This window comes from Festucalex cinctus, chromosome 1 (genome assembly GCF_051991245.1).
Source record: "Festucalex cinctus isolate MCC-2025b chromosome 1, RoL_Fcin_1.0, whole genome shotgun sequence".
Classification (NCBI taxonomy): Eukaryota; Metazoa; Chordata; class Actinopteri; order Syngnathiformes; family Syngnathidae; genus Festucalex; species Festucalex cinctus.
The window spans coordinates 26068085-26080114 of NC_135411.1; the positions used below are offsets into that span (position 1 = coordinate 26068085).

The 12030-nt window shown below is 42.3% G+C and overlaps 1 protein-coding gene across 2 annotated transcripts; it reads left to right on the forward strand.

The window, feature by feature from the left end:
- On the forward strand, positions 1-6580 carry tfa (transferrin-a). 2 transcript variants are annotated; one of them, XM_077525879.1, is made up of 17 exons: positions 1-125; positions 398-549; positions 852-954; positions 1175-1366; positions 1444-1573; positions 2921-2976; positions 3237-3400; positions 3535-3688; positions 3753-3913; positions 4242-4338; positions 4403-4423; positions 4620-4784; positions 5071-5221; positions 5653-5720; positions 5793-5977; positions 6068-6260; positions 6368-6580. In XM_077525879.1, exons 1-17 carry the CDS (start codon positions 68-70, stop codon positions 6409-6411), a joined length of 2094 nt encoding a protein of 697 aa, XP_077382005.1. In that variant the 5' UTR covers positions 1-67; the 3' UTR covers positions 6412-6580. The 2 variants fall into 2 exon arrangements, with proteins under 2 accessions (XP_077382005.1, XP_077382012.1); XM_077525886.1 differs by having other exon boundaries at positions 401-549.
- The last annotated feature ends 5450 nt before the right edge of the window (positions 6581-12030 follow it).

Below are 12030 nucleotides of genomic sequence, written 5' to 3' on the forward strand. Positions count from 1 at the left end.
TGGAGAATGTGGCTATATAAGAGAGCTCTGACTGCAGCTCACTCCGCTGACCTGGAGACCGTCCACCATGAAGCATCTCCTCTCGTCATCTCTGAGTCCTACGTTACTGCTGCTCAGCTACTTAGGTAAATTCTAATATTTTGCATATGAAAACATTTATTCACCAGCATCCATCTATGTGTTTTTGTTAGATTAAATGGCATACTAGTACATGGACGTCACATAATCAGGCTTTCAGTAATGGCTTTTCTTTTCCAGTGTACAATAAAATCTTGGTTAACACTATTTCAGCCCAACTAAGTATGCATGTATTGTAGTGTATGAGCATGAATCCATTTTAAGATCCATAATGCTGCTTAGTTGTACTGTTCATGCCCAACTGTTGTGATTTTTGCAGTAGCTGTTGTGCTGTCAGCTCCCGCCGAGCATGTGAAGTGGTGCGTCAAATCTGACAAGGAGTACCAGAAGTGTTTGGACCTTGCCGCCAAGGAGCCAGTCTTCACCTGCGTCAAGAGATCGGACTCTTTGGGATGCATCACTGCCATTCATGTGAGTGTGATTTTTTTTTTTCTCCCCCCAAATTGATCTTAAACAGAATGGTGCACTAGTGTTTTGAAAAGCTGCCTCAGTCCAAAACTGTTCAAGGTTCAAAACCTGCATTTTCTTTCTGTGCTTGCGTAGAGAGCTGGGTGAGTACAAAGTAATAGCTTGATTTGTTGCTCGTCTTCTTTGAAAACCATTTGAGGGCCAACAAGGTCACTGAATTCAGCAAGTTGGCAACACTGGCTGTTCAGAAAGTTGCCAATGATGTCACCTTTTTTTTTTTTTCTCCCCTCTCTTTCTCTGGACAGGAGGGTTCAGCAGACGCCATCACATTGGATGGAGGAGACATCTACACCGCTGGCCTGGAGAACTACAAACTCCATCCCATAATTGCTGAGGACTATGGTGCCAGTAAGTCAACAATCATTCATTAGCCACGAAGAATTTTAAGTCGTTATGCGGAACTGGTTGATTAGTGAGCGGTGTGTTGACATGATTCAGTTAAGTTGTTGACCCAACTTTGACATCAGGAAAGTGCACATTTATGGAAACTGGCTCAAAGCATATTGCAGCAGAGGAATATGCCTTCGTTTTTCCAAAATGACATGAAATCATTCTTCAATCTGCTCAGACTCAGATAGCTGTTACTACGCAGTGGCTGTAGTTAAGAAGGGCTCCGGGTTCGGCATCCGAGACCTGAAAGGGAAGAGATCTTGCCACACTGGCTTGGGAAAATCTGCTGGCTGGAACATCCCAATTGGAACTCTGCTCAAGTTGGGTGTGCTGAATTGGGGAGGCATTGAGGATGAAACGATTGAGGCTGGTGAGTGATGTCAATGGTTAGAACTGATTTAAGCCATTTTGAAGCCAACCATCCACCTCCTAATTTTCTTTGTGTAGCTGTGGGTAACTTCTTCTCCAAGAGCTGTGCCCCAGGAGCAGAAAAGGGTTCCCAACTGTGCAAAAGCTGCAAGGGAGACTGCTCACGTTCTCACAACGAACCTTATTATGACTACGGTGGTGCATTCCAGTAAGCGCAGTTCATCCCTACTCATCTGATTCTTATACTGGTATATGTTAGTTTTTAATATTTGCTTCAATGGATTGTTACAGAATAGAGGAACCTTTGGTTATGGTTGGAAATGTATAGATCAGGGATGTCAAACAAGATGTCAAACATACGGCCTGTGGGCCGGATCAGGCCCGTAAAGAGGTTTAACCCGGCCCGCGAGACGACTTTGTAACTTAAAAAATAATAATAATAATAATTTGTAATGTCGGACCAATTAATCAGCCAGCCACAATCAAATATATAAATTTGTAATTTCACAAGCAGTCCTCAGAGGAGTAATGTAACTTGTACAGAGAATCGCCCTGGTAGTCGTTATTTTGAACACAACTTAAAGGGATACTTCACTTATTTAGCCCATTATAGCAATAAAAAGTTAATATTTTGTCTGTAATTAATTTGATACTTTCATTATTTTTCCACACACACTTAGTACCTTTAAAAACACATTTTGCAACTTGCTGTTGACTGAAAATGACATCACAAGGGCTCAGGTAACCAATCACAGCTCAGCTTATGAATGTCACATGAACAAACCTAGAAAACAGGTGAGCTGTGATTGGTTACCCGAGCCATTGTGATGTCATTTTCAGTCGGCAGCAAGTTGCAAAATGTTTTGAAAGGTACTAATTATACATGAGAAATAATGAAAATATCAAATTTATTATAGGCAAAATATTAATGTTTGACTGCCAAAAATAGATAAATAAGTAAAATCCCTTTAAAGTTATGGTTTGTTTAAGAAAATGTTGTTTTTTAAATAATAGACCAACATAAACGCGGTAAATATGACACAAATTCAATTACTGGTAACACAAATACATATGACAGGGATTAACGTCCTTATAACTTCATTAACTGTGCCACACAAAGCATTCTGGGACCTACATATATGCAAAACAGGTAGATTTAACACGTCTGGGATTCATACAGGCAAGATGTTGCCGTCTTTCATTTGCATTCCTGTTCATTTTTTTTTAAACAATAGATTACAGGTGAGCTCCATAATTTAGGACTGGCCCAAAAATCGAAAAAATCTGCGTATAATTGACGGCAATTGTTTCTAAGTTATATACCATTATTTCACCGTTTCGGCCCACTTAGTAATATATTTTCCTCCATGTGTCCCTGAGCTAATATGAGTTTGACACCTCTGGTATAGATTGTAGAATGTAGAAGGTCCCAGAATAGAACTCTGAGTCTGAAATGATAGCCACTTGGTCCGAGATATGACAAAATACATCTTGTCACTGATAAGTCTTGAATCAGTTTTTACATATAAAAATAAAATTAAAAAAATCTTACTAGGTGTCTGGTAGAAGATGCTGGTGATGTGGCGTTTGTCAAGCATCTGACTGTACCAGGTGAGTTCCTTCAATATACCCTACCTTGTGTTCATTTATTTTCAAGCTGTGAGTAAAAAAAGCTTCACATATTAGCATCACACATCTCCCGTGTGTCTGAACCCATTTGGGATCTAGAGCTGAATGAGAAACTGCAACATTTTCCTGCCACGTGGGCATGTGTGTACAGTACTAAACATATAGAGCAAGACTAACTGCACTATAATTAATGGAAATTAAATCAATGTCTTTAATAACAATGTGACTTTTTTTTCTTGCAGACAACGTGAAGGCTAACTACGAGCTGCTGTGCATAGACAACACCAGAGCACCCATTGAGAATTACAAGGATTGCCACCTTGCCAGGGTACCCGCTCACGCCGTGGTCACCCGCCAAGACCCACAGCTGGCAGAGCGGATCTGGAATAGCCTCGACACAGTGCAGGTAGGATCAACACAATTGATTTCTGAAACGATTGAGTTTGTCATAAGGCCCTTGGCTTGCTACTGTAATAGATTCCTGGAGTTTATTTATTTATTTTCTTTCTTTCTTTGTTTTTTTTTTTTTTTTACAAACAGGGCTTCAACCTGTTCTCCTCTGAAGCGTATGCACCCGCCAAGAATCTGATGTTCAAAGACTCGACTCAAAAGCTTGTCAGGTTGCCTGCCAATGCCAACTCCTTCCTGTATCTGGGTGCCAGCTACTTGGGCATCGTGCGCTCCCTCAACAAAGGTAGCAAACTCAATTGACCACAGGTGAACACTTTGAGGAAAATTTTGGTATCACTTCATTTCAGAGGTCACTGGAGCCAAATCAAACGCCATCAAATGGTGTTCCGTGGGCCACAGTGAGACTCAGAAATGTGACGAATGGAGCATCAATGGCCTGGTGGATGGCGAATACAATATCCTGTGCGAGAGAGGCTCTACTGTGGAAGAGTGCATGAAGAAGATCATGGTAAAATTACAAATGTGTAAAAAAATACAAATGTGTAAACACATTTAAGGGTCTGCAAAACATGGTAGCTCACCTTGGAAAGTGTTAAAAAAAACAACAAAAAAAACTGTTAAATTGAGTGGACATGTCTAATATCAGAACGTAGTCTACTTGTCACAGATTTTGGTTGTAATTCTCAGGATCATTTTGCCAAATGAGCTCCAATTAGAAACAGATATACAAAAACAATCTCTTCACGCATTATATAACACTGTGGAGTTAACATTTGATTTTACAGCCCACGCTTGATATTGAAGAGGATTTCAGCCATTTTATTTTTTCACTTTAGAGCAAAGATGCAGATGCAATGGCAGTGGATGGAGGAGAGGTGTACACCGCTGGGCAGTGCGGTCTGGTTCCAGCCATGATGGAGCAGTATGATGAAGGTAAAAAGATTGCATTTTGTGTTGATTCTGGCTCAAGTAACATTTCTGCCTCTTCTCTCCACAGCCAAATGCGATATAGATGGAGGTAAATCCATTTTCTATATACTACTTGTCATTGTTGGTCTCTGTTTACTTGAGATGGAAAAGTGGATACAGCTGGAACTACTTGCCAGCCATTCACATGGACAAACAAATATAATTCAGTTTCAGTGAACCTGACTCATGACTTTTCAATGTCATTTTTCTAAAGATTTCTTTAAATCAAATAATTGTGTATTTAGCCCCAGCCTTCTCCTATTATGCCGTCGCTGTGGTGAAAAAGGGTTCTGGGGTGACTTGGGCCAATCTGAGGGGCAAGAGGTCCTGCCACACAGGCTTCGGCAGAACTGCCGGCTGGAACATCCCCATGGGTAAAATCCACAAGGAGACGAACGACTGCGACTTCAGTAAGTACACTTGTATGTGAAATAAATGACTAAATTGTAAGTGGCAATTTTTGAGGTAGGAGGTGTTGTTGACCGACACCGACAAGTAACCAATATGAATGTCAGTGAGTTGAATTGTATACATTTTCAAACTTTGTCAATACTGGTGTATAACAGTGCAACAATTAAAATGGTTGCAGCTTTACTAGTGTTTAATTGATCACACCCAAAATACACAGGTGGCTTTTTAATACCACAGCTAACATTACCTAAATCGTAACACCATTGCCTTGTGCTGTTTTCTCAGCCAAGTTCTTCAGTAGCGGTTGCGCCCCCGGATCCCCGGCAGATTCACTATTCTGCACTCAGTGTGCAGGCAGTGGCAAAACTGTGGATGACAAAGCAAAGTGCCAAGCCAGTTCAGAGGAGAAGTACTACGGCTACGCTGGGGCCTTTAGGTAAAGTCTTAACAGTGAAGCTGTTAAGAATTATTGGGAAAGCATCAATCCGCTTTCTATTGCCCTTGGTCTAAACAGGGCTTTGCAAATAAGCAAATGGCTGGGTTTCATTCCATCCCAGTTGACTTGAGCAGTAGCGACTTGTTTAAGCCAGGTACATGCATCTTGTACTGTTTGCCAGCAAATTGCAGGGTACAAAAAGGCAAACCAGCTTTCACTATATGATTGGTTTAGTCTTCAATTTATGATCACATGCATTTTGAATTCGGGCAGAAGTTGGCGTACCTGGAAAATGATATTGCAACAGCAGAGTAACGGAAATATTGCACCATGCCGCTTAGGAAAACATGGATAGTAATTTAAAACCTCAAATGCTGCATTGGTAGATGGAAGTGAGTTTATTGAATGAATTCTCCCCTCTCTCTTTTCAGATGTCTTGTTGACGGTGCTGGTGACGTGGCCTTCATTAAACATACAATTGTTGCAGAAAACAGTGACGGTAATATGAGTAATTAACCCCCCACCCACCCCCAAACACCATTTCCTGTCACATACTTGTGCTCCATTGCAGGAAACGGTCCCGATTGGGCCACTCGTATCATGAGTACAGACTATGAGCTGATTTGCCCCACCAAGGATGGTCCAGTGCCAATCACAGACTTCGCATCTTGCCACCTGGGAGTCTCCCCAGCACACGCTGTGGTGACCCGTCCTGAGACACGTGATAATGTTGTCAAAATTCTTCAGGAACAGCAGGTAGGAATTGCTCTGTTGCCTCACAAGTTTTGTCCTTGCAAGTCGTGCAAAAGATTGATTTTCATTTTCTCTTCTCTCTTTCACTTCTAGGCCCGCTTCGGCAGAAGCGTCAGCGAGCCCAGTTTCAAAATGTTTGAGTCCACACCTGAGAAGAACCTCCTTTTCAAAGACTCCACCAAGTGCCTCCAGGAGGTGCCAAGCGGCTCCAGTTATAAGACCTTCTTGGGACCAGATTACATGGATGCCATGACCTCACTGAGGCAGTGCACTGACTCCACACCAGGTTTGAATGCGTTTTGGCCTTAAAGCTCCCTCAAAGTATGGAGTAAAAGTCTGATCTTATACCAGAAATGCATCCAAATCGTCTAATTTGGATTTTGTCTTCCACAGATCTGGAGAAACTGTGCACTTCCCACACCTGTCAGAGCAACTAGACTGCTCATACTACTTCTCCACAATGCATACTGAGGCCACATCTCTGATCACAGTAACCACTTTGAAATCAACACATCCAAACTTAAATCACTTCAAGACATTTTGCAAACTGTTTCAGTACACTATCTCGCATGTACCTCATTTATCAAATAAAAGCCTTTTCAATGACTTGCAGAATCTTGCTCTGTTTCGTTACGGGAAAGTACATTTGTGATGTAGCAACCTATGATTTAAGTTGGTCATTAGCATTTCGAGTGAAAAATGTATCAGGGTCATGCAAAGAGTTATTTCTAACATTTGGGAGGTTTATCTCATGCGCCAGGCGCAGCCCTACTATCCCACGCTGATTTTTGCGTAAATTGTTCACACGACCTGGAAGCTTTTAAGCTAAAATGCTATTACATGTATTTAAAAAAAATAAATAAATCATTAAGATGTATAATGGAAATTGGAAAAATGAGGTGTATCTTATGAGGCTGGCACAGCACTATTAACCTACTGATTTTGAGTAAATAGGTCATGTGGACACGTGGAAGCTATTGAGATAAAATTCTAATTTTTATGTATCAAAATGCATAGAAAATATCCATCCATTTTCTTGACCGCTTAAAGGTCGCGGAGGGTGCTGGAGCCTATCTCATGCACAATGGACAATGCACACAATGCACAAGGATAGAATGATCGAAATTCATTTTAGGCTGAGTGAGGACATATTGAAAAGCCTGGCATTGCAAGGAATCATTATCACAGAGAGACATTTAAACATTTAAACATTGTGTCGCTTTCCCTTGACATTTCAACTTTTAAAGAAGGTGCGTTCGATTTGTCTATATCTGACCGGTACAAAGCCACAGCTACTAAGTGCGCATGCTCTAACTATTTCGTGCGCATGAGCAACCTACTTACCCCGGGTTTTCACCGGTTGCGGTTGCGGTGCGGTTGCGGTGCGGTCCGGCGACGCAAGCAATTAGATTCCATTCATTCAAATGGTGCAGTTTACACCGCTTGCGGGTGCGTTGCGTGTCGACTGCGGAAGGCCTGCGGCGTGCCGCAAGCCTTCCGCAAGGATAGACCTATTTTCTATTTTTGCCGGACGCCGCAGCGGTAGGCCTCCGGCAAATGGCAAGCTAGCACAAAACACATCGAGCGGGACAGGAAGACCGAGGCAGTTTCAAAATAAATTTCCGGTTACCTTTCAGAATAAAACACTCGCCAGCTCCTATTTCGCAAGTTTTTCAGCAAAACGTGACGTGGGCGTCGCCGGGCCATGTGCTCATTCACGGTTTAGACACCAGCGAACATGGACGAGGAGAGGTTTATATTGGAGGTGGAAAACCACAAAATAATATATGACACGGCACATCCTTTTTTATAAGGACTGTAATGTATTGTGAGTTTGATGTTCGCGATTGCTTGTTGTGCCCGTCTCGCTTGCCGTACTGAGCGGCAGCCGGACGCGGAAGACAGAAATAAAGAGTGGACCCGCACTGACCCGACTCTCGTTATTAATATACTTTACAAGGACAACCAAAAAAAGGATGCTGCATGGAATCTCATAGCAGAAGAAGAAGAAAATGTTAAATCAAAAGAAGTCCACCTCTCGTTGTGAAATGCCACATGATCGCGCGCGCGCGGTCCCGCGAGACACGTTGGGAAGTGGGCGGCGACGGAGCTGCCGGACCGCAGCTGTGCGGAGCCGGTGTGGATTGACAAAAAAATTTACCCGTCCGGAGCACGCAGTCAAGACGCACCGCACCGCAACCGCACCGCAACCGCATCCGGTGAAAACCCGGGGTTAGTGCGCACGTTGCAACGAATTTGTGCACACATAGCAGTAGTTCGTGCGCGCTAAGTAGGTGTTCGTGCATACGAAGTAGTAGTTTGTGCGCACGAGCTAGTTTTTTTTTTTTTCCTGCAATGTCATGTCTGGGGCTCCGTAAATAACCGACATTTATATATATTTTTCCCCCAGAGGGGGACTGTATATTCCGACGATGATCCAAGGGGAATTTGTTTGTGGAAGCCCCCGAGGGAGGATTAACGTTTGTTTTTTTTTAAGCATTTAATTCTCGTTCGTTGTCTTCGGATTACTGGAGCTAAAATTGCGTAAACAGTGACGTATAGGTTTCTGACTGCCTGGTATGAGGCTGTATCTGCATTGAAAATGATGGAAATTGTGTTGAAAATATAATCATTATGAATATCACAATCGAATAAAATTGTTTAGTTTTAAGATGTGTTTTGTACCCAGACTTTATGGACACCCTGCATGAAGAGTCCAAAATTCCACACTGTTCAACAATTTGTACAATTTCACTTTGTTGTCAATCTATTATAATGCGAAAATATTAACATTTTAATAATAAAATAATTATTCATGTTCATTTATAATATTATTTAGAATTAATTTAATTAGAATGGATTGATAAAGAACCTGTTTCGGCCATACTTTGCCCAATGGGTGGCCATGCTCTAAATCTACCCAAAGTATGGCCCGGGGGCAACAACCGGCCCACCGACATTCTTTGACTGACCCTCACAAACATTAAGTCTATATAATGCAGTATTTTTTAAAGTTGTGCTTTTATCTTATTTGCATGCATGTGGAAGATGGTACAAGCAGTGTTTCGCAATGTTTTTAACTTTTTATTATATTTTGTGACCTTTTTATTTTATTTTTTTATTTTTTTTAAAGCCCTCTAGCAACGACCACAAAAAAAAAAAAAAAAAGTAAAAAAGACAGTGCGAGAGAGAGAGAGACTAGCAAAAGTGGTACTAATGTTGCATCGTTCTTATTTCTTGCACAGTGGATGGAGGTAGGGCCAAGAGGATGTAGCCTGTATGCAAATAGTTTCATATAGATATAAATCACTTCATATCCATCACTGTCAATAATATCCATCCATCCATCCATCCATCCATCCATCCATCCATCCATCCATCTTCTACCGCTTATCCGAGGTCGGGTCGCGGGGGCAGCAGCTTCAGGAGGGAGACCCAGACTTCCCTCTCCCCGGCCACTTCAACCAGCTCCTCCTGCGGGATCCCAAGGCGTTCCCAGGCCAGCCGAGAGACATAGTCTCTCCAGCGTGTCCTGGGTCGTACCCGGGGCCTCCCGTCAGTAGGACATGCCCGGAACACATCTCCAGGGAGGCATCCGAACCAGATGCCCGAGCCACTCGGAGTCCCTCCCGGATGAGCGAGCTTCTCACCTTATTTCTAAGGGAGAGCCCGGACACCCTGCGGAGGAAACTCATTTGGGCCGCTTGTTCTTTGGGTCACGACCCACAGCTCGTGAACATAGGTGAGGGTGGGAACATAGATCGGCCGGTAAATCGAAAGCTTCGCCTTTTGGCTCAGTTTCAGTGTCAGTTTCAAGGCGCACTGGTGGACAATTTTATGCCCAGGACATTGACAGTTTCACAGCAGTGCTGTTTCAGCAGCCTGGTTTCCTGTCTGGGTTTTGTTGACGGCTGCAGTGATAAACAATTTTATCCACAAGACAACTGGAGTGTAGCCGGACCCGTCGCCATGGGCGGGCCTTGGGGGTCCGTGCCCGCCCTGTCAGTCAGCCGTGCCCGCCCTAGCAAGATGACTCACCAACTATTCGTCCTATCAGTCACGTAAACTTGCGCCTTCTGTTTTAAGTCAAGCATGGCGTGCCAGCCAACCACATACCTCCTTTCAAGTTTGGCTGTGATTGACAACTAAGCGAGCCAATGACAATCAGGATCAGGAGGGATGGGGTGGGGTGGGGGGAGACGCGCGCTCTGCAGACGTGCCTTAGCCAAATCCACTTCCGGGTAGATAGTGCGCATTTGCCGGCTGGCGCTGGGACAAAGACTGAGCAGTGAGCACTCGTGCGGCTTTAATGGAAGCCACCAAACGCCAAACCTTGATCCAGGATGACACAGTTGACATCATTGGGAATCCTGAGTCCACTGGTTACGTTTACAAGTGAGTGTCAAACTTTTATTTTAATTAGTCAAGCCACACAGCACGGATGAATTGTAGCAATACACAGTATGCTGTTAACAGACCCAAGCAGTCACACATACACAACAACAACTAAGGAGCATAAAATTATTTATCACTAAAACAGTTGCAGTACAATGTGAGTTGAATTCTCTTTTTTTATTGCCAAGTTTGTTCATGTTGATGACTGTCACTAAGTTCTAATTAAAAAAAACAGCACTTTACACATCCTTTTGGATTGATATTCTGCTTAGTTTTTCACTGAACCCATATGTTGTTTCTGTATATCATCGACATAACTCAACCTTATTTCTAAATCACTTTAAAACATCAATTGCTGCATACAAAGTGCTGTGCATGGAATAGAAATTAGTCTTTTAGTAGACACAAGTGAAATAAAATAACACAAAATCAAATTAATTAGAGTAAATATAAGTAGATAAGTATACACACAAATAAAATACTAAAAAAAATAAAAAATCTGTATAAGTATAGAAATAAAATAACACAAAATACAGAAGGCACCATAAAAAAAGTAAAAAAGTCTCATGCTGAGTCAAAGATCAAAGAATAGAGATGTCTGGCAAAAATGAAAGGAAATTTTGTCCATATCGTACAGCCCTAATCCAACACGCAAATGAAGGCAACTGCTGGCCAATTCCAGATAGAAGGGGCTGGGTCACAGAGTCATTCATTCGGACATAGTTGTTTACAGAAGTGAAGAGTGGATTTGTTTCAAATGAACTTTTGAGTTGAATAAATGCAAAATGAACTACACATATTTTTTTTAGTTTGTCTTTTAGATTTCAGAACGAACTGCCGCTTTTAAGTGACAGAAAATATTTCTGAACACTTTTGCAGTTGTCACAATGCCGCTGTTCAACCTGATGAACATTAGATTTAGGTTGATAAAGTGTGCCCCCCCCCCCCAAAAAAGGTAATGCCCCCCCTACAATTTCTTTCTGGTGACGGGTCTGAGTGTAGCTGTGATTATATAGTGGTTAATAGTCTGCGTTGTGGTCGCAGCAACCCTGGTTCAAATCCGGCTCACGGCAGATGACTCGAGCACTCCGCTTAATTCTTTTTTACTGCTGATTGACATAAAAGCCTTCCCTCTTCGTGGGACAATGACAACTCTCCACTGAGGCTTACAGGAGTTCACTTTCCTTTGAGGGGCAAGTGGTGCAATGGATAACACATCTGACTCCGAATCAGAAGATTCTAGGTTTGACTCCTGACGACCTCATCTGTTACGTTTCATTATAAGCCCGATCCAAAACTCTGTTAAATATGTTCACCTGAAATTTTTGGGGAGCGTAGATCATACGTAGATCACGTTTTTTCGTGTTTACGGGGTTTCGGCATGATTCTAACTCCACTTGGTGATGACACCAAGTACTTTGCTCTCCAAATACCACCAACAATTAAGTGTTCTCAAAAAATGATTTGATTAAAATGGATCGTTCTAAAAAGTTCAAACTAAATGTATAAGTTTGCTATCATGGATAAAAAAAAAAAAAAAAAAATAGTAAGACATGCAGTTTCACCATTTCTTTCACTTTGGAGTACCACTAGGGTGTGGCCACGTATCCTCACTTTGCCAATCACTGACTGATTTAAGCAGTTCACAACAAGCGAAAAGA